Source organism: Arabidopsis thaliana (assembly GCF_000001735.4).
Source record: "Arabidopsis thaliana chromosome 1 sequence".
Classification (NCBI taxonomy): Eukaryota; Viridiplantae; Streptophyta; class Magnoliopsida; order Brassicales; family Brassicaceae; genus Arabidopsis; species Arabidopsis thaliana.
The window spans coordinates 20307148-20329123 of NC_003070.9; the positions used below are offsets into that span (position 1 = coordinate 20307148).

A 21976-nucleotide genomic window follows, 5' to 3' on the forward strand; every position below is an offset into this window, starting at 1 on the left:
CGGGAAAAAAATAGCATTGTTTAATGAAAAAGAAATGGTATTCTGACTTCATTCATGACCCAGCCAACGAACGTTGTCAAAATATTCAACTCGACATCCCATTCGATATTAAAACGATGTTCTAATCAATGACCAGCAAAATTGTCATTATGTGTAAGTAATAAAGCAATGCATGGTAAAATAAAAAGAACAAAAGAATATTTGGAACCACATAGACGAAGATATGTGCATGTGATGAAACACCAATTTCACAAGATACAACAAACTATATAAACTCGAAAGAGTGAAATAAATTAATTTTTAAAGCAAATCTTTAAGGGTAATAAACGAATCATTCAGTACATAGGAGATCCAAGAAGAAACTGCATGCACAGAACAAATTATATAAATAGAAGCAATTAGATGGGTCATCATCACAATCACCAGGCAATATTGATTTCCAACAAATTGAAAACAAGAGAGAGATTTTCAGTAATATATTTTTGTTTATTTTTCGTGTTCATTGAAATTTTTAACGAAATGGCAGTAAATATGGAAGGTTCACAGACACACTTTTACGATGAAATCGAACCCTTTTGTCGATGGAGAAGAACGGAAGACATCGACATTCTTGAGCTACATCTTCCTTCAGGTACAACAATTATTTCCTACAATAAATTTATAACAAAAAAAATAAAAAATAATACATAGTAGTTCTTTTCTTAGTTTACTATATATACATATATATATATATATATATATATATATATATAGCATTGTAAGTCTGCATTGCACTTTGTTTGATATATATATATATATATATATATATATATATATATATATATCTTTTCCAACCGAAATATAGCACAGCACGAGAGAATTGTTAAAAGCTTTGATTATACTTTGCTTCCACATTGCTACTTTGTTTCTCTATTTCTCCAACCATTGTAAAGTATACTTTGATTCCACATTGCTACTTTTGCTTCTCAAACTCTCTTTGGCTCCACGTTGTTTAAATGTCCAAACGGACCTTTTGGCCAGTAGTGCTAGGTCTACGAATTTAGATGAGTAATATGTAAAGAATATTTTCCCCGTATGGATCTCTAGCTAGACCGGTTGTTTAATTCAATGTGTGGTTGTAGAAAAAAAAGAAAGAACTAAAGAGTATAGTTATTTATCAATGAAAAGTGGAATTGGTGTAGGTTTGAAGAAAGAGCATCTTAAAATACAGATCAACAACAGTGGTGTACTAACAATAACAGGAGGCTGTCCAGTGGACCAAACCAAAACAATCAGGTTCATGAAAGAAACAAAAGTTGCAAAAGATTGTAAAAGAAATGAGATTCGTGCAAAGTTCTCTAAGGGAGTTTTGTATGTGACGATGCCAAAGACAATCCCTATAGCAGCTGGTCTCTCAGTTTCTTTGAAGGGAGCCACGCCACAACATCAAACCCCTAAAACAGATGAGGGTATGAGAAATGTTGCAAACTGTTCAAGCGAATTTTATAGTAAGTTTGGCTCATTGAAGCAAAGACTATGGAGGAAGACAGTAGTTGAGGGTGTGGCCGCTGTGGTGGTTGTGGCTGCTGCAGTTTTAGGAGTTGTTAAAGCGTACCAATATTTTATGGCATCACCTGTGTGATCAAGTTTTAATAAGACCATGTATTTGCATTATTGGTATGATGTATACATATATTCATTATGTTTCACTTTACATAAGTTATTTCTTCATTAAAACTAAATAAGTATAAATTGTCCTTCTTGAGTTATTATTATATAATTGTGACGGAAGTAAAAAAAAATATATATTTAAGATAGTAGTTAAAAAAGTTAAATTTAACTAATGATATATATATTTGACGAAAAAAAAAAACTAATGATATATATTTTTTAAATAGTCTTTTCGTAATTGGTTCAATATTTGTGTGTTAAGAATTACAAATAGAATTTCTTTTTTGAATTGAAATATCGACTAATAGGATAAGCGATTTAGATAATTGCTATGAATGTATGATTGGTTTCATTTATAAAAGCTCGTCTGTAAACGAACCGCTCAAAGCCTCAAACTAGTTGACAATTCATTTATTGAAAATGGTAGAATCTTATTTTTGGTGGTTGAAATAATCAATTCCAACCACTGTGAAAGAAGCAACGTTAGGTTTTGAATCAGAGATTGAGAAAAAAAAACTCATGTCGGTTTGCTTATGTTTTTGGCATTGGATTCTATTATTTGACAACAACAAAAAAGGAATATATAAACTTTTGGTTTTATTTTTACTTTTTACTTTTTCTTTTGATGATAAACTTTTAGTTTTCAGAAAACTGATTAATGTTTCGGAAAACATTATTGAGAGCAAACACTAACAAATACTTTTTCTTGTAGAAGGCCATTGTCATGAAAACAAGTTTTCTTTCTAAAGAAAAAAAATAATTTCGCTTTGGTCAAACATCAAACTTTTTTTAATTGTTTTTTTCTTCTCAAACATCTATTATCATTTGACAATCATTTAAGTTCATTTACTGAATGGTGTATGTATTGTTAAAAAAAATTTTTTTTACTCTTTTAGTATACGTGAAACCTATCATCTATATATGTTTATCAACAAGTTTTGATCTTCTCACTTTTTTTCAACAGATAAAAGTTTTGATCTTCTAAAGAAACATAGATCCCAAGTTAAAATTAAATAACAAGTCTTACAAGTTATGATTCATCAAATTATTATTTTTGATTTAGATAAGATACATGAGCATAATTTTCATGACAAGAAAACAGAAACATAACAAACAAAGATAGATGCACGGTTCTCCTGTCTTTAACCTCTCTCTAAGATGATAAGAACATACAGCAACATTAATTAATAATAGCCAGAACCAGATCTGTTTTATTCAAGCGATCCTCCTCACTTCCTCACCTACAAATCAACAAACATTTAATAAATTAAACAGTTATTGAATATAGTACATCCTAAATAATATATTAGTCTTTTTTTTTGTAAGATCCAAATCTTGATTATTTAAGTATAGGAAAAAAAAACCTTAATCTTATATCTACAACTAATTAACACGTAGTTTTTTTTCAAGATCCAAACCGTTTTGTTTTTTGGTAAACCAAGATCCAAACCTTATTAGTAAATATTTGTTCATGATTTATGTATATGATTAAGAAGTTATAAAAACCTTAATCGCTGTCGCTGTCACTGCTGCTGCTGTGGTGACCATCATCATGATGTTTCTTCTCCTTCTTGTCCTTCTTCTTTTTCTTCTCACCGTCGTGGCTTTTGCCTTCTCCGTCGTGGCTTTTACCTTCACCACCGTGGATCTTGTCTTTGATCTTGTCAACAATACCTTCTTTGTGCTCACCACTCTTGTGCTCGTCAACGTGTTTCTTGTGTTCCTCTTCCTTCTTGTGCTCACCTTCCTTGTTGCCTCCTCCAATGTGGAGTGCGTCTCCGATCTTGTTGATGAGTCCTGCCATATCTTTCTTTTTTCTCTTTCTTTTGTATTAAATCTCTCTTTTATGTGTTTGGTTGCTTTGACGATAAACTTGGATCTCAAAGGGTCTCTATTTATAGCCCAAAATGGATAATTAATACTAATCTATCACTATCAATGAGATATTATTATTGGTTTGTATTTTTCTTAGAGATTACTTTATAGTAGAAAGAAAGATATATGGCGTGGCGAAGATAAGATTAATTCTTCCAATGTGCTGTACTGGTTCTTTAACTGGAAATAATGATACAATTAATTGGGGTAGATTATATTCCTTTAAAAGAAAGAAATATTATATTCTCTTAGATATTTTCAACTACTATGTGGTTGCAATTTTTATTTCTTTTAGATATTTTTTTTAAATGATTCTGACTATGTCCATATTAGGACCATAGTATATAATTTGAAGGCATATAGTATAGATGGGATTAAAAGAACTAAAATTTGGATTTAAACAAACTAACTCAGACGTGTGATTATATATTTGTTTAAATAGTTTTGTTACTTTGCGACCCAATTCAAATGCATAATCCGATTAAAACAATAAGATGTCTCAAGAAACAATCTAGTAAAATTTATAACCAAAAATGAAATATCAACCAAATTAGACTCTTAGAAACACATTTTAATCTCAAAGAAGTGAAGGTTACATTCCAAGAAAATAACCACCCAGTTCTTTGAAATAGACTTCAAGTTTGAACTCTTTAGTTTCAACTACCCAGTTCGTATCGTCTTTATAATTTTAGTGAAAATTTCGTGAAAAAAAAAGAATTTTAACCAGTGGCAATTATATCGAATGAAATTGAAAATCTTCGATTTTGAAAGTTTATTTCAAAGAACAATATTGTTTGGCAAACATAGAAATATGAGAGAAATGGATGAAGACAATCTTCATAATGTGATAGGTGCTTGCTTGACAATTCATATACATCTTAGAAAATAGAACCCTTTTCGTTTTGTAAGAAAAAGTTGACCAAAATAATATCCAAAGTTCCAAACCATGTGGGTTAAACCGTTAAGGTAAGTTGTAAAAAAAAAAACCGTTAAGGTAAATGCGCGCGTATGATTTGTCGTGTAGTGAACTATGAATAAATGCTAAATATGGTCGGCCACTACATTATATTCTCATATTCCAGAATCCTTTGTTATATATTGCTGTGTCGGCAATAATATGAATGACTTTGAAAAGTATACACAATAATGCAATATATATGTAAGTAATTATTTTCATTAGGGAGGAGACCCGCGCGTTGCACGGGGTGGTTTGTTTTTGGTTTTGTTAGTATGTAATTATAACTTCGATTTTTTTTACTGATCTTTGATTAAAAGGGGAATATCTTTGTTATTTGCACCCCTCATTTTAGTTCGGCCCAAATCAAGAATAAACTAATCAACATCAATCCCAAAAAGCCCATAAAAGTTGGTCCATATCACCAGCTTAGTTTTTCTATAAATAGAGAGGCATCTCAAGGAAAAAAGGAGGAAGAAATCCATATTAAAACGTCTTCAAGCTCCTCAGCTCGTTCTCTAGCTCCTCTGCTCGTCCTCAAGCTTATCCGCTCGCTCTCAAGCTCCTCAGCTCGTCTTCAAGCTTCTCAGCTCGTTCTCAAGCTCCTCTGCTCGTCCTCTAGCTCCTCTGCTTGTCCTCAAGCACTTCAGCTCGCCCTCAAGCTCCTCTGCTGGTCCTCAAGCTCCTCAACTGGTCCTCAAGCTCCTCAGCTCGTCTTTAAGCTCTCCAGCTCGTCTTTAAGTTCAGCTCGTCTTCAAGCTCCACCACTCAACGACCATCTCCTCGCCTAGCTGTCAGCTAGTCAGCTCGTCCAATTCCTCACTTAGTCGTTAGCTCGTCCCTCAAGTGCATAAATCTATCTCCTCACCTAGCTGCCAGTTCGTCCATTGACTACACAATCCGCCTATCTCGTCTCCCAGCTCGTCTATACTTTCACCAGAACTCGATTTGTCCGGCTCGTCTCTCTACTACATTTCGTCTAGCTTGGCCCCTGGCTACCAGCTCGTCACTCAAATACTCAGTTCGTCTAACTCGTTGTCTATCAACCAGTTCGCCTCGTAACTAAGTTCGTCCAGCTCTTCGCCTACCTGCCAGCTCGTCACACATCTGCTAGCTCGTCGCCTAGCTGCCAGCTCGTCACCAACCTGCCACCTCCTCTCTAAACTGCCTATCTCAATATACGACCTACCTCCAACGATGACCTAGCTCACTTATTATAATATGAACTACGTATTCTGACCAATTTTATTTGTGGTACTGTCGTTGGCCAAAACCAAAACAGAGGCTCAATAGCTTGGAAGTCCTTGGGCCTTTAAAAGTTTCAGGCGTGGCTGTTTGTAATTTATGTAATCGACTATCTCCAGATCCAATTTGAGAGGGAGTTGATTCTGTTGAAATCTATCCATCGTTTTTGCTATTTTTCCTACAAATCTATTAGATGTAAGTAAGACTTCAGATGAGTGAAATTTGAATGAATAAGAGATCTAGTTATTGAATTTCATTGTTTTCTGATTCTCGTTTCCTCATTATTTGAATATGTTTTTTTTGCAGATGGTTGAGCTAATTTGATTTGGTGGATGTTGTTTTCGCTTAATATAATTGGTGGAGGAGTGAATTTATCCTTATCATTTAGTAGAGCTTCGTCTTATTTTGTTTAATCTGTCCGTCAGTGTAAATTGGATATAGTACCTATGTGACCGTGGTAAGTATATAACAAATTTTAGCATTTCATGTTTTTATTGATGATATCTGTTGATAAAAAATCAGTAATAAATAAATTGGAGATGGGTGGATAATGTTGTTACATGCGTAACAATACAAAGTGTGTTGTAAAACTTGTAACGAATCCATTAAGAAATAGTGGAGAAAATTTCAAAGCTTTTGAAATATATTTGTCTGAGGTGCTACTTTGTTTCGCATTTTGCACTTCTTTTTCTTCGAATTCTTCATTTTCACCTAATGGAATTTTAATGTTTGGAAACTTGTATTAGGTTTAATGTTAGATAAATTGTGGTGAAAAAAACATATTGTTGACTTGAGTAAGAAATGTTTGGGTTATTTACTTGCATAAGTGTCTGCTTCTAATTCAGGTTTCCAAAATATCTGGCTTTTTGTGGTGTTCACCATTCTGTTGACCTACATAAGAGTATGTAAATAGTTGTCAGTTTCTATCTTTGAAGACAATAAGCAGTTTTAACTAATTCCTGCTCATATATGGACGGTCATTGTTAGGATTTTTTACCTGTAATTGCTGGTAGACCATTAAAAACTTCTCTGTAGACTATGTTAGTAACATACTTGCCTTCTTTTTTTTTGGATGTGTCTAGAACTGTTAGTCCTTTTGGGGATGTGACGCGTGACAAAGCAACGTATAGTTGGCCGTGGCTGAAGACTGGTTTTGGTAGATACAATGCCACTCTATTCAAGGTTTGTCCTTGGCTTTTATTTATCGTCATAGCGTAGCACATACGTACTGGAAACTGACGCCTTCTTAGAGTGAATGGATGCTTGGAATCTTGTGGTGATAGTATAATCCTTGGGATTAACACTTTTTTCCTTTCTTTTGTTGTATCTGAAAGAATCTCAGCTTTAAGTACTTTGTCTCCCAAATGAGTTACAATAAGCCTTGTTCCATTGCATAACCCTTCTTTTTGGTTAAGATTTCTAAGTAGCATAATTGGTACTCCAACCTTTAAGCATAGTCTATGCGCTGGTAATCCTGGAAACTCTAATGAATTTAGATATTCCATGGGGTATGACATCTCAAATCCTTCTTCTGTTAGTGCTTCATCCCGATCGATACTGTCAGCGCTGAAATATTCCTTTGCTAAACCAGGCACTTTAGAGAGCAAATAATCGTTGATTTCATCAACGGTTTCATTTCGTGGAGTTAAAACAGCTGTACCTTTAAGGTTCTCCAAGTCTTGAAATGTGTTTGTAAAATCCGGAAAAACTGATCGGCATAACACCTCTAGTGGGTTTTCTGTCTCTGGTAGCAGGAGATTTTTGTCAATTATGATGTTATCTTCTTCTTGATCATCATCTATACCATGGGTTTTTCTGGGTGCTTCTCCATCCCCTACTTGCAAAATCCATTCTGCAAATTTTATTTCCTCAGGTTGCACTCTCATATTTTGTGAAAGCAAGTATTTATGACACGACTCCCATAAATATGACCGATTTATTGCTGCGCTAACAGTTTCTTGTCTGGTTCCCTGTGGTATCACTGGTAAGATTTGTCTAAAATCACCACCTAAAAGAACTGTTTTCCCACCAAAAGTTTTGGTTAGTGCCTTTTCGTCACCCACTGACAGAATATCTCTCAATGTTCGATCTACTGCTTCGAAGGTATGGCGGTGTGCCATTGGTGCCTCATCCCAAATAATAAGATCCACTTTACTAAGTACATTGGCTAGCATTGAACCTATTTTAATATCACAAATGGAATCCTCATGCACATTGATTGGTATCTTAAACCTTGAATGTGCAGTTCTGCCACCTGGTAGGAGTAGAGCTGCAATAGCTGATGATGCGACGGGCATGACATTTTTTCCATTTGATCTAAGAGCAGAGATAATAGTCTTGTACAAAAATGTTTTGCCTGTGCCTCCAGCTCCATATAGAAAGAATAACTTGCCTTCTTTATTTATCACTGATTTGAGAACATCATCGTAAATTATCCGTTGCTGCTCGTTCAGCTTGCTGAATAAATTTGCATGTGTTTCTCTTGCCGAAGTAAGGAGTTGTTTAGTTCTTCCAATATTGACTTTTCTGGCTGAGGCATTTCTGGATAATCTGACAATGACTTTTCATGCTGGCGTAAGAGTGTTTCAATCTCGATCAATGTGTATTTCTCTAGTTCTTCTGCTTTCAGTTCTAGTTGAGGGAAATTCAGAACTTTTTGCTGCTTACGGAAGACATCATCTGCCATGCTCTCCCAACAGTGACTCCACAGTTTTAGTGGTTCAGAGACCTCACAGTATATCAAGATCAAGACAAATAAGCTTCTAAGTAAGTATGATGTTGACCATTGTGCTGCTTCATCCATTGCATCATGCCATTCTTTGTCTCCATCTAGCAACCCTCTTGTGTGACATGCTGCTTTAAAACTTTCATGTACCACACCTCCTACAGTTTTCAAATAATCGAAACTTGTTGCACCCTTCACTTTGTTAAGCAAGATTCTAAGATAATACAAATCCCCTGCCGTTGGGAGTATGTTTACAATCCTTCCAATGTTTTCTCTCTGCTTTCTTCGAGTGTACATTTTATTTGTACTATCCCATACAAACATTGTTGGCACTTGCACGTATTTCAGCTTTCTTGCATCTTCGCATATTTTATTCAGCTCAAAATATTCTGTCAACATGGTCCTCTCATGTCCGTAACGATATTCCACATTTTCAAGATTTTCTTCTTCTTCAAATATTGTGCTTTGTTCGCCAGGAAGGTGTAATGGTAGCCGTTGTACTGGTGGATTGTGGTGGTGAATATTGAACATAAATATCCTCCACATTGCTTCACATGCCGATAAGTAACGACAGTCGAGATACTCATTTATCTCATTTCTTGGTTTTTCCTCAAAACCATTTCCAGATCCTTGACCATTGACACTGTTTCCTTTTTGGATTATAAATGTTGCTTTATCCACTCCTTTTGTAATGTATTTGAAGAGATACTTGATAGCGCTTGACTTGTTACACCATTCTACATTGATATGAGCTTTGTACTTCTTTAGAATTTCGAGATTGTGAGGTACCACAAATCGATTATCCAGTCTGGTTTGCCCTTTCAACACATATCTTTGATCATTCCGCCGTCTATATAGGATAAATCCTGATTCATTCATTTTTGTATGGTTTACAAATTCCCTTGGGAATTTTTTACTGCAAATTCCTTTTTCCATGCATGGAGAGGAGGGACGGTCTTTTCCACATGGTCCATGCATCATGTGTTGCTCTACCAGTGTGTGTCCTTCAGGATCTTTATCTTTAACGGGTATTTCTGCTGAAATATACTTATCTATATCATTTGGTGTTGGCTTTTTAAGATCTCCTTGTAGCCATAGAAGTATGTGCGCATGTGGCAATCCTCGCTTTTGGAATTCAATAGTGTAGACGACTGTTTGATTAAATAGCAAAACAGAGTTACTACAGATTACAAATTAATAGATAGATATAGCAACATAAATGAAATTATGTAGTTTTCTCTTACTTGCAATCGGCTTTGGGAAAAAGAGACCTTTGTTGAAGTCGGCTAACAACTCATCTAATTTTATTTTGAACACTCTGCACTCAATGTCCGGCCTAACATTCGCAGCATCATTCCCGTAAGTCTTCAAGTGTTCAGATATTTCCTCCCATTTTGGATTAGTTGTCATAGTGATAAATAAATCTGGGTTTCCATACCATCGACATATAGCCATTGCATCATGATATTTTTCAACCATGTAGCGTGGGCTGCCTGTATAGCTTGCTGGTAGTATCACTCTTTTCCCAATTGACTTAGCATCTGTGTCACCCCTTGCAACTGCATCTTTTACGTTGTTGTATTGATCAGCTCGCAACTTTTTTTGATTTAGCCTGTACCAACGTAATCGTTCTTGCTCAATCGACGTATATGCGTCCACTATATACTGATGTAGTAATCGCTTTGATCGGACAATCGTCATGCCTTCTGTCAGTCTGGTTTGAATCTAGTAGGCATAAAATTCTCTCTTGGTGATGAAAGTTCTTTTTCTAGTATTCTCTTCACTTTCGACAACTGGTATTCCTTCGTGGAATCCAATTTCCCCATATGGAAACAAAAGAGGGTATTGTAGAGTCATAAACAAAGGGTGTAAATCGCTTATCTGTTGTAGTCCAGATGATTTGTGATGCACTATCACATCCCTTTCCCCAATATTTTTTGAAAAATCCCCCACAATCAAACCAGCAATTTCATCTGTTGTTGGCATATCATATTGCTTCCCTTTCTTCTTTTGGCCAATTAGCTTGATACTAAACTCCGGACAATCACCAGCTTCATATCTATCCCTTGCCTTTCTAAAAACCTTTGCCAAACAATTGAATGTATCGACTGTGGTGATAAGGTCTTTTACTATTTTCTCATTTAACTCCCCAACTTTTGTGGTCCTTTTGACTGCTGAAATTCTGTTGTGAACCTCGTTAGCTGTATCAAAGATGTAGAGTTGTAAAATTTTTGGAGGTTTTCCTTCTTCTGGCACCAACGATCCTAACTTGTGGTGATTTTGACCATGAATTCTGAAAGTGAATGGACCACCTTTGTGCATGACATTCTTATCTATTTGCGCACCCATTGACGTGAACGCAAGAATAGAATTGTATGTTCTTATATTTCGCTGGTAGTGAGGAGACTCTGTTAACAGTTTCTTCAACATTTGTGGTGGTTGTGGCTCTGGTGGTAACACATTTGTAGCAGCGTAAAACATTTCCAACTTTTTCCAATTTTCTGCTACATCCAGTACATGACACATAAGACCACCCATTCTTTTGCAGTACATCTAACACCTTAGCATTGCAAAGGAAATCAGCATCCTGTGACTTATGGAACATTGTAAACAAAACATTAGTAGTGATTCTTTGGAGTTAATTTTGGAACTTAATTATGTTGAATATATTTGTAATACCTGTTCATCAGTTTTAGATATGAATTTGTGAAGCTGATGAATCGATACCATTTCTTTTTTACGTATTCCAGCTGCTGTATCAGCACGTGCAATAGACTCTCCACTTTTTATACCCATCCTGCATCCATTAATAATTAAGCAATAGAAAGATTTTAAGCGTATGTGTTTATAGAAGTGAGTTATGAGAGATTTATTGATAAGAACCTAACCTTTTGATAAACTCTTGGATTGGTTGAATGCTGCTGTAAAAAAAAAACCTTGTTGCGGGTGTGGAGTTGAGATAAAGGTTACCTTAAACAGTAAGAATGACCATATGTTATCTTTTATCTTAAAATTTGAGAGTAAAATTTGGAAATAAATCAGTTTTATCTAACCTCCAAACATCTTTGGGTTGACGGTAGTTATTAGCATGACCGAGTAAATTGTATCACCAGAGCTAAGATGGGCACGAAAGGTTGCGGCGACATCATCCCATAGTGATAAGTAGACAATAACAGACCTTAAAATAAAAAGACGGAAGTATCAGTTCAATTTTAAAGTTTTGTTCATTATTTATTTTTGGTTTGGAAGTGCTAGCTTACGAATCAATCCGGTATCGCAAAACCAAACGTTGAGTAGAAGTTGGATCATTCAAGTTTGACCCTTGGACGAAAGTGATTTGGCCTACAACATCTAGATCATTTCAAAGGTGTTATAATCATAGTTCATGTTTAAAAAATGTAAGAATCATGAAAAATATTACCAGGAAGTTCAATATTGGTGTTAGCAAGAGCTTGAAGGTTGTCAAAGTTACGTAGCATAAATTTTTCACTCTCAATTGTAGGGCCAACATCTGAAACTTCAATAATCGTTGTGGCAGGGAGAAAACGGAGGAGAAAAGGATTGTCAGTGATCTTGTAGATTTTCGTGCAACGTCCCACTTCAAACCCACTAACATTGAAGATTATGCCTTCACGCAAAACTTGGCGGAAATGTGAAGCAAGAGCTGCTGGGATAAAAGCATGGATTACGGAGCACTATTAATGAAACAAATTAAGTGTTAGTTAGCCATCAATTACATATGAAACAAAAAAGCATTAAACATCTAAGATGATTTACTTTTTCATCAAGTAACAGGAGGACTATGCCCATGAATTGGCCATCTTTCTTGATGTTGCGAGCATCCCAAAAACGAAGTAGGCGACCAACAACCTGTTGAGTAGAGCGACCAAGACGTAAAGCATCAAAAGCTACATAGTTTGCTTTAGAAGGAATTGCAACAACATCAACTTCAGCCATTTTCAGAGTGTGTAATATTTTCTGGTGGAAAGTGATAATTGTGTTTGGGGGTGATGGGAGATGATGATTTTATAGTAGTTTAAAGGAAGATGTATAGGAGGTTTTTGCTTTTCTCCAGTTACAGTTTCGATTTGAGATATTAAAAGTATGAATTAAATTGCAAGTAGTGGAATTTTGTAGGAATTAAGCCATGTATTTAAGTACCTTTTAGTGAATAACTGTTGATGTTTGAGCTTCTGGGGAAGAAAAATACGGAAAGCTCCAGCTCGTCTTTAAGTTCTTCAGCTCGTCTTCAAGCTCCACATCACTCAACGACCATCTCCTCGCCTAGCTGTCAGCTAGTCAGCTCGTCCAATTCCTCACCTACTCGTCAGCTCGTCCCTCAAGTGCACAACTCATCTATCTCCTCGCCTAGCTGCCAGTTTGTCCATTGACTACACAGAAGGAGTATACTGGTTTATTTGGTTCTTTTGACTAAATCTTGGCCCGATACACCTCACTAAGTCTATTTGGTTCTTTGGCTCATGGGCTTTTTGACCAAATCGTGCCCCATACTCCAGCTCGTCTTTAAGTTCTTCAGCTCGTCTTCAAGCTCCACATCACTCAACGACCATCTCCTCGCCTAGCTGTCAGCTAGTCAGCTCGTCCAATTCCTCACCTACTCGTCAGCTCGTCCCTCAAGTGCACAACTCATCTATCTCCTCGCCTAGCTGCCAGTTCGTCCATTGACTACACAGAAGGAGTATACTGGTTTATTTGGTTCTTTTGACTAAATCTTGGCCCGATACACCTCACTAAGTCTATTTGGTTCTTTGGCTCATGGGCTTTTTGACCAAATCGTGCCCCATAAACATCACTAAATCGTGCCCCATAAACATCACTAAATCTATCTCACGCATAGAAAAAAATGTGAAGACAGAGTAAAAACATGTGGGCTCCACATTAAAAAGATGTAGTGACGTGGACACTTTTAGAGGAGAGAAAACTCTGCTATTATATATATGATTATTATTTGAACTGCAATATATTTTATCTGTAGTTGAATTATATATCTTCATTCGTCTTAGTATATATGTATATATATATATATATTAAATTGTACTATTTTTATTAATATTTATTAGAAAGAGAGGATTTTACACAACATCAACAACATTATAAACATAAACCCAAGAAATTTAACCAGTTACACAAATCAGATATGAGAAATAGCAAAAAAAAAATTGAAAGCTACGATTATATAATTTTTAAATTTATAACAACTTTCATGCATCAATATTTTTCAAAGATTTGAAAAATTGATATCACTATAGAATCTTCAAAATGTAGTCTTCAAATCTTTTGTCCTCCGTTGATGATAGTTAGACTTCAAAACTAATAATATATATTTCATGAATTGGTTTGACGGAGCTTCGAAAGAGACAAAGATAAACCGTCTAAAGGATCCATGATCAATTTGTCGAGTGAAAACAACATGGATTTAGTATAAAAGAAGTAAAATCAGACCAAATTTAGATTTATTTGGTCAAAAATTTCTGGTGGAGGAGACTAACAAAAACTGCCCAACAACAACACTATAGCCAAACTTTAAGGAATCAACAGATCGAACCGAAAAAGGTCAAGAAAAACATTGACGAGGATAATTTTTTTTGAAATACATAATCCAAAGCAAACATGCATACCATATTAGATAATACTATTATTCACTTTTTAAACTAACTGGTCACACAGATTGAAGATATTTTACCGTAATAAAATGGAAAGTAAAAATGTTATTATAAAATAGAAATCATTTCGCCGATATTTTTATCCTTTGACAATCCTTGCTAAAATTTATCTACTTTTCGTCTCTAAACTTGTTTCACCAATTGAAAAAACGATTATCCCGATTTGTGGCTCTTGCCTCTCGTCTACCGGCTTATATTTGCAATCTGCAACATATCGTCGTCTCCCTATTCCATACGTATCAAGCGAGATATGTTCAGTCTCTGACTTGGCCTTCTAATATTTTGAAAATTTTGGAATGCTTTCTTCAAGTGTATGAACCATATTGTATACTTCGAACTCGACTCTGATACTGACCTTATGGGTCCCCATCTTGCAACTCTTTCCGTTGTGAAGAGCATACTGCTGCAACCCTCCTCCTTTACAAAGAGAACAATTTGCTCCTTACCCTCCTTCATGAAGAAAACTGTTACAATGTGGTCTCCGGTCTGGAACCGTCCATTCTTCCAGTTGTTACTATCTTTTGGAGAAGAAGTAATACGTCTCATGCCGGTGAGAATTGAGGTCTTGGATTCCTTTTCAAAGTCAAATTGTCAATCGACTATGATTATTTACGACTTGCTTGTGGATGTAGTATCGACTTACGATTTTCTCGCTTTTGTCTATGTGCCTTATCGCTCATGTCTCCGAAAGTTGGATTTATCGTCAAGGTATCTATTCAGTTTATATTATGCTCTAATCAGTGTATTAAATTTTGTTGTCTTAAGTCTTGGTTGTGATGAACCCTTATTCTCTCTAATTCCTCTTATCGTATGAATGGAAAAATCAGTCTTTGCACAAAGAAAGGATATGTAATAGTGAAAATTTTCTTTTCTAATATGTAAACTGAATAAATCAAAGAAATAAAAAATTCGGTCCATCTTCAGATCATAAATTCATATGTATAAACAAACAGGACAATTTAATTTAAGATGTTAGACAAACATGTTTAGGTGTCGAACATGACACTTTAGTTTTCTCTCTAATAAAAATTTCTACATATTTTTATTTAATTGTGTGTTTATTTTCATAAATACATGTCTTACTACTCACATCTACAACAATCACATGTCATTAATATAGTATATATATACAATAAGAGTGACAATTTATAATAGCTTTCAACATTATGAACTTAACTGATTGTGCTTTTTATTGCTAGAATTTTATTATAGATATGTCAATTATATTTAGAATCGAAATTTATTTTCTTTCATATCTCCACAGCTTGTGTCCTTTATGACCGTTAATCTTTACCGCTAATTTTTGATTTATTCATAATGGTAAGATTATTTTTTTGCTTTTTATTTGATAATAAAGCAGATGATATGGTATGATGACAATTTTTATATACCTTCTATTAAATGTATTTTTTTTAAAAAAATTGGTGTGATGATAATTTTTTTAAAAAGGTTTTACTGTATTTAAATTTTCTAAAAAATACATGTAAACATGAAAATACATTAAGATAAAATGATAAACCGTTAATTTATTTTTCTGATAAGTATTCTAAAATCTACTTATATATCTAAACTTATAAAACTTAAAAACAAATAAATAGGATTTAAAAAATAAAAATAATCATCATGTACATATTTGGTATGGAATCCAAAACAAATACAAAATTTTGACAAATGTCACACAACATTGATTAGGTGCTTATCAAGAAGATTAGCTCCTTATCATGATTAAGCTTTAATACGAAGACTCATTTCTTGACTAAGACTTGACTTCAATGGCGATTCTAAAACCCTAAGCGAGAATCCAAAAATGAGTGAAGAAGATCACATTGCTTAGGTGAAGAAGTCTCCGAAGAATCTCTCAAAACTATCTTCGTCTTCTCTTACAATTCCGACGAACAGAGATTTCCATTCTCTCTCCAAGTCCGACGAGTTCAAGCGTCCGATCGATGAGTTAGCTTGGAGCTCGCAGTCTGTTCTTGAGACGATTGGTGGTAAGAAATCGATGAGATTTGATGATCCCATGGATGAGTTCAAGAGGAATCGAAAGATGGAGGAAGATTCGAAGAAGGTAATCGATGTGAAAGTGGCTGAGAGTGATAAGGGATTCGCGAAATTTGGCAAGGCAGAGGTTCCGTTTCATATACCGACGTTAACGAAGCCTCAAGAGGAGTATAAGATTTTGGTAGACAATGCTAATAATCCTTTTGAGCATGTTTTGTTGGAGAAGAGTGAAGACGGTCTTCGGTTCATTCATCCACTGGTTAGTTTCGTTGTCTCTGTGTTGATTCGTAGCTGTATAATGTAATATCTCGAGTGTGGAACTGTAATCTTTGATTTGTTTAGGTTACCTTTTTCTGTATGTGATTTTGTTTGCATCTCTGTTCTCGTATTGTAGGAGGAACTATCTGTGATGGACTTTGTTGATAGAAATCTAAGTGAGATGAGACCTGTTAAGCCTCTCCCATTGGAAGAGACTCCATTCAAGCTAGTTGAAGAAGTCAAAGATCTTGAGGACTTAGCTGCTGCATTGCAAAGTGTTGAAGAGTTTGCTGTAAATTTTCTTCCTCTGATTGTTTTTAGTCCGATGTGCAATGTATTGTTAAAATGTGGCACTTTTTGGTAGAGGCTCTTAGAAGTTTGCTTGTGTTATAATGAGAATGAGCTTTCCTTAAAGTATCTGTCTCCAGTATATTGAGTAGACAAAGAGAACTTAATTTATGAGTTAGGATGATGGTATCTCTTTCCTTATTTATTATATCTTGTTTATCGTTCTTGCTTGAGTTTGTTGTCTTTTATTCCTTTTGTAGGTCGATCTGGAGCATAATCAGTATAGAACTTTTCAAGGATTAACATGCTTGATGCAAATCTCTACTAGAACCGAGGATTATATTGTTGATATATTCAAGCTTTGGGATCACATTGGTCCTTATCTAAGGGAACTCTTCAAAGACCCTAAAAAGAAAAAGGTTTTCTCCATAATGCGCAATGTGTTTTCTACAGAATTCCTAGAATATAGTTAATACAATATGAAACCATTTAACTTAACTAGGTAATCCATGGAGCAGATCGAGATATTATTTGGCTTCAACGGGACTTTGGCATTTATGTCTGCAATCTTTTTGACACAGGACAGGTTTGATTTCTGGTTATTTTGTTTTGACATGGTCATATTACTTGGAGGTGTATGAGATCACCTTAACAGAACCCATTTTGGTAGTAATGTAGAAGAATGAAGACAATTTATTGGAAAAAATGAAACTCAATTTTTCTTCCTTTGTTTTTGTCTACGCTCCAGAGAGTAGAAATTTGAAAATATAACTCTTCTGTCCCTGTATTCCTTTAATGATGTTCGTGACATTCTTGTGGCTATTAAACGATAACTTTGGTCTGAAGGTTCTTAAGGTTTAAAGTGTTATTAAATCTTAAGCAGTACTTTTTTGTTTTCTGTCAGGCTTCAAGGGTGCTAAAGCTGGAGAGAAATAGTCTGGAATTTCTTCTGAAGCATTATTGTGGAGTTGCTGCAAACAAAGAGTGCATAACAATCCAATCTTAGTTAACTTTTGTTCTTTTTGCATTCTCATTATCTCACTCTTCGTTCAATTTCTGTTTTGCTAATTGGCTGCAGATACCAAAAAGCAGACTGGAGAATAAGACCCCTTCCAGATGTAATGAAAAGGTTAGTATATTCTCTGTCTAGTCTCTCTCATGATTGCTTTGCATTGGTTGAGTTGAGCTAACACATTTGCATATAATGGCAGATATGCTAGAGAAGATACACATTATCTTTTGTACATTTATGATGTAATGCGAATGGAGTTGCACACAATGGCAAAGGAAGATGAGCAATCTGACTCTCCTCTGGTAGAGGTAACAATCAAAGTCTCCCGAATTCTATTGGTATTTCTTTTTCTAGATTTTGATTAAAGGGAGACTGATAGAGTAAAGAAGATGCTATAATAAAAAAACACCCACTTAATTAGACGTGACTCTTGTTCCCTTCTCTTTCACCCAAATTTTAAAAGAAACCAAACATACCATTCTGCTCTTTCAATATTTAATAGAAATATTATGCCCAAAGTAAGATCTGTATAAAATAATTCATCCCCCTCGGTCCCTGCTTTAACTTTGGTTTCTTTGATTTTTCTAACTGATCCTTCCTGATGTCTCTGTGTCACGTATACGGTTGTTCGTTGGCACATGAAGATCAAGCATCAACTCATTTCTATTCATAATCTTCTCTTTTGAGTCGAGTGGGTCTATGCTTGGGATTTTTCAGTTTTCGATAACCATTTTGACGAAGTTATCAATGCTAACAGGTGTACAAGCGCAGTTATGACGTGTGCATGCAACTATATGAAAAAGAGCTTTGGACTAGGGATTCATATCTTCACGTTTATGGGTATGTTGCTTATTGTCCCCCTCATGAATCAAAATCTACGCTTTAGTTTTAATTGTTGCCTGGTGTACCTGTTCTTTGGCTATCCTGTCAATCGTTTTTGTGCTTTTATATGGAAGAGCAATACCCGATTAGGTTTAAAATCTTATGCATGGCTTATTAACTTAAAATAATCTCTAGTATGTGTTTCCATTTTGGCATTTTGTTAGGGTTCAGACAGGTAATCTCAATGCGGTTCAACTTTCCATTGTTGCGGTATGCTCTCAATTTGCGTAATGATACAAGGCACCCTTCATCTACCTTTCTTTTTACCATATGAAGCTTACATAATAGTTGCTGAGCTGCAGGGGCTTTGTGAATGGCGGGATCGGATTGCACGCGCAGATGATGAGAGCACCGGTTATGTATTGCCAAATAAAACTCTTTTTGACATAGGTAGATAATTTACCATTTCATCTCCAGGTTCTTGGATATTTGTCGGTGGTTCCTAATTTGGTCTAACTCGTTTTATTAAATAACAGCCAAGGAGATGCCAATTGTTGTTGCCCAGTTGCGCCGTTTGTTGAAGTCAAAGCTTCCTTACCTCGAGCGTAATTTTGACGCAGTGATCAGTGTCATCAGACGATCAATGCAAAATGCAGCGGCATTCGAGCCAGTTGTTCAATCTTTGAAAGATAGGCGTCCTGAAACAGTAAGATATCTATTATGTTATGAATTAATAGTATAACTCCTTTTGGTTTCTTTCTGTTTATATAAGGAGTACGAAAAAAATGTGCTTGCCTTCTAATTCTGGAGTGGTTTTGGCAATGATTGCTGTTATCGAGTAGATATGTTTTGAAAAATATGTATTCTTAAACCGTAGGTTTTAGTTGTGGTGTAGCAGTGATCATATATATATGATGCTTGCTTGATTGAAACAAGGTGCATTAGGAACTAAATCGTGCACCCTTCAATAGCATGTGAACTTGCAAAGAAATTATAACTAGAGGAGAGTTATTTGCAAGTGCTGATTGCTAGATGTTTCTTAATAGCCATGAGTCGTGAAAGCTTTATTATTGCATGCACTTGGTAATTATTTATAGTAAAAAATTTCTCTTTGCTCTGTCTTTTCTTGATTTAGGTGGTTGAAATGAATATAGAACCTAAGATTGAGAAAACAGACACAGGAGCTTCAGCGTCTTCTCTGAGTCTGGAGAAGGTTTGTGTGGATGATTCAAAGAAACAAAGCAGTGGTTTTGGAGTTTTGCCGTTAAAGAGGAAGTTGGAAAGTGACAAAACGGTGAGGTTGTTATATACTATATAGTGTGAGAAGAGAACTTTACATATGTGTTTTAAAACTGTAGGTTTTTAGTTAAAGGGTATGTGCTTACCTGCTTGGTGAAAAGCAATTAGTAGTGATTATATATGATACTTGCTTGAGTGAATAGATTAGGTCATATAGAACCAAGTTTATTAGGAACTAAATCTTGCACCCTTCAATAGCATGTGGGCCAAAATACTATAACTAGAGGAGACTTATTTGCAAGTGCTAATTGCTAATCCAAATGTCTAGTAGTTTCGTGGTGCGAAACCATGAGATGTTACTTAAGAGCCATGAGTCATGACTGCTTTATTATTGCATGCACTTGGTAATTATTTATAGTGAAAATTTTCTCTTTGCTCTATGACATTTCTTGAATTAGGTGGTTGAAAAGAATATCGAACCTAAGATTGAGAAAACAGGCACAGAAGCTTCAGCTTCTTCTCTGAGTTCGAAGAAGGTTTGTGTGGATGATTCAAAGAAACAAAGCAGTGGTTTTGGAGTTTTGCTGTCAAAGAGGAAGTTTGAAAGTGATAACAAGGTGAGGTTGTTATATAGTGTGAGAATTGTACTTCACATAGAAATTTGTAAACACCGGTATCAATTGATTACATTACTAATCTGCTGAGAAAGAAGTTGCAGGTAAAAGAAGAGGTCAAAGTGTCCAAGTCCAAGCCAGATAAGGTAATCATAGTGGTGGATGATGATGATGATGATGATGATGATGAGTCTTATGAACAGAGCACGAAAGCCGCTGATGCTTTGGACAGAGTTTCGGAAACGCCTTCGAAGGGATCACCATCGTTGACTCAAAAGCCGAAGACATGTAATACAGAGGTTATTGTGTTAGACGATGATGATGACTCGGAAAGCAGAGAAGATGAAGACATGCGTAGGAGAAGTGAGAAACATAGGAGATTCATGAATATGAAACGTGGCTTTCTTAACATTTAGAGCCCTTTCATTAGCTTTTGTGGTACATTATGCAATGTTTTGGTCGGTATCTTCAGACAATAGACAATCTATCTTGACTTGTATGTGTATACAACAGGTAGTCATATGTTTTATATATGTTAATTGAATTTTTGATTAACCAGAAACAAAACATTGCTCTTAGTGAAAGCAAATCCAGACTTGTCTGGACCAGACATATTTTTTAGTGGGTACGGGCAACTATTTAAAGAAAACACTACATGCTATGTAAATATAACACAGCTTACAACTATTTTTTTGGAGAGTTATGGAAATATTTTTTTTATAATTGTTTATACTTTGTAATTTTTAGTCGCTCTTGAGTTCATAAACAAAACTAAAATTACTTGTTTAAAATTGAGCAAAATATTATGTTTTAAAAAACTTTTGTTTTTATTGTTTACAAACCATGCTAAAGAACTACTATATTATAAAGGGTAATATTAGTAACTAGCCAAATGCTGAAAATTAAGTAACTAACCTTTTCTCACAATGACCAAACTATTCCTACGCTAAGATGATTATTACTTCTCAACAACACTACATCATCGTCCATTAATCTCATTTCCAAGTTCCAACCATGGTTCGGTGGATCACCGATGACAAAAAAATACCTCAGTTAATTGGCTAACAGATGTCTTACGGATAAGTTCACGTACTCATCATCGTCAATGACTAGGAGGGAGAGAGAGACAAAGATCGGAGCTCACATATTCATCGTCAGTGACTAAGATTTCATGTGACTTTGTTAAATAGCATGAAGTATTGATAAATATGTAGAATTATTTCAAGAATTCAAACGACTCTATTGAACAACATGGTTTATATGCAGAATTTAGAAGATTTCATGTTACTTTGATAAATAACGTGAAATATTGATAAAATATGTAGATTTCTTTCAATAATTCATGTGATTCTGTTGAATAACATGGTATATATTGCTAAATATATGTAATATATAGATCTATTAGTTTTAATAGCATGTTTTATTTTTAAAATACATGTGTTTTGAGGTTTAGATTTATTCCCTTCGGATGTAATATTGGTGAGTGAAAGAGGGATCTAGCATGAGATCCAGCGAGTAAATAAATAACAAGGGGTGAGAGTTTCAACGAAAGGAAGAGATTCATGATAGAGATGTTTGTCTCACTTTATTAAAGAACATTGAAATATA

General features: G+C 35.0%; 4 protein-coding genes, 1 long non-coding RNA gene and 1 pseudogene across 10 annotated transcripts; 4 read left to right on the top strand and 2 right to left on the bottom strand.

Moving 5' to 3' along the window:
- Positions 1 to 424: 424 nt before the first annotated feature.
- Positions 425 to 1699, top strand: AT1G54400 (HSP20-like chaperones superfamily protein). Its single transcript, NM_104318.5, has 2 exons — positions 425 to 631; positions 1182 to 1699. Exons 1-2 carry the CDS (start codon positions 520 to 522, stop codon positions 1619 to 1621), a joined length of 552 nt encoding a protein of 183 aa, NP_175842.4. The 5' UTR covers positions 425 to 519; the 3' UTR covers positions 1622 to 1699.
- Positions 1700 to 2325: 626 nt separating this feature from the next.
- AT1G54410 (dehydrin family protein) lies at positions 2326 to 3703 on the bottom strand. The gene is made up of 2 exons (NM_104319.6): positions 3157 to 3703; positions 2326 to 2891 (listed from the first exon to the last, which is right to left on the bottom strand). The coding sequence occupies exon 1, from the start codon at positions 3452 to 3454 to the stop codon at positions 3158 to 3160; it is 297 nt and encodes a 98-aa protein (NP_175843.1). The 5' UTR covers positions 3455 to 3703; the 3' UTR covers positions 2326 to 2891; position 3157.
- A 768-nt stretch (positions 3704 to 4471) lies between these two features.
- Positions 4472 to 5271, top strand: AT1G54420 (uncharacterized protein; the record flags this gene model as incomplete). The annotated part of the gene is made up of 2 exons (NM_104320.1): positions 4472 to 4491; positions 4929 to 5271. 2 exons carry the CDS (start codon positions 4472 to 4474, stop codon positions 5269 to 5271), a joined length of 363 nt encoding a protein of 120 aa, NP_175844.1.
- Positions 5272 to 6708: 1437 nt separating this feature from the next.
- AT1G54430 lies at positions 6709 to 12407 on the bottom strand (annotated as a pseudogene; the record flags this gene model as incomplete). The annotated part of the gene is made up of 10 exons: positions 6709 to 8182; positions 8248 to 9601; positions 9695 to 10156; positions 10235 to 11003; positions 11130 to 11247; positions 11339 to 11420; positions 11504 to 11628; positions 11711 to 11792; positions 11872 to 12145; positions 12228 to 12407.
- Positions 12408 to 14252: 1845 nt separating this feature from the next.
- Positions 14253 to 14810, top strand: AT1G07973. The gene has a single exon (NR_139345.1). It is a non-coding gene; the product is annotated as an other RNA (long non-coding RNA).
- A 1006-nt stretch (positions 14811 to 15816) lies between these two features.
- AT1G54440 (Polynucleotidyl transferase, ribonuclease H fold protein with HRDC domain-containing protein) lies at positions 15817 to 21091 on the top strand. 5 transcript variants are annotated; one of them, NM_104322.5, is made up of 14 exons: positions 15837 to 16394; positions 16530 to 16685; positions 16942 to 17100; positions 17184 to 17267; positions 17586 to 17665; positions 17760 to 17810; positions 17893 to 18001; positions 18451 to 18533; positions 18740 to 18785; positions 18878 to 18965; positions 19052 to 19221; positions 19651 to 19809; positions 20213 to 20371; positions 20473 to 21091. In NM_104322.5, the coding sequence occupies exons 1-14, from the start codon at positions 16137 to 16139 to the stop codon at positions 20782 to 20784; spliced, it is 1914 nt and encodes a 637-aa protein (NP_175846.3). In that variant the 5' UTR covers positions 15837 to 16136; the 3' UTR covers positions 20785 to 21091. The 5 variants fall into 5 exon arrangements, with proteins under 5 accessions (NP_001323051.1, NP_001323053.1, NP_175846.3 ...); NM_001198293.1 differs by having other exon boundaries at positions 15889 to 16394; positions 20467 to 20862; NM_001333649.1 differs by having other exon boundaries at positions 15906 to 16394; positions 19651 to 19728; positions 20291 to 20371; positions 20473 to 21064.
- Positions 21092 to 21976: the final 885 nt, after the last annotated feature.

What these genes read in the sequence shown, in the direction of transcription:
- AT1G54400 (NM_104318.5), top strand. Translation starts at nt 520, where the DNA reads ATGGCAGTAAATATGGAAGGTTCACAGACACACTTTTACGATGAAATC. An exon ending in TGAGCTACATCTTCCTTCAG is followed by an intron (nt 632 to 1,181) that starts GTACAACAATTA and finishes GAATTGGTGTAG; the next exon opens with GTTTGAAGAAAGAGCATCTT.
- AT1G54410 (NM_104319.6), bottom strand. Translation starts at nt 3,454, where the DNA reads ATGGCAGGACTCATCAACAAGATCGGAGACGCACTCCACATTGGAGGA.
- AT1G54440 (NM_001198293.1), top strand. Translation starts at nt 16,137, where the DNA reads ATGAGATTTGATGATCCCATGGATGAGTTCAAGAGGAATCGAAAGATG. An exon ending in GGAGTTGCTGCAAACAAAGA is followed by an intron (nt 17,666 to 17,759) that starts GTGCATAACAAT and finishes AATTGGCTGCAG; the next exon opens with ATACCAAAAAGCAGACTGGA. An exon ending in TCATATCTTCACGTTTATGG is followed by an intron (nt 18,534 to 18,739) that starts GTATGTTGCTTA and finishes GCATTTTGTTAG; the next exon opens with GGTTCAGACAGGTAATCTCA.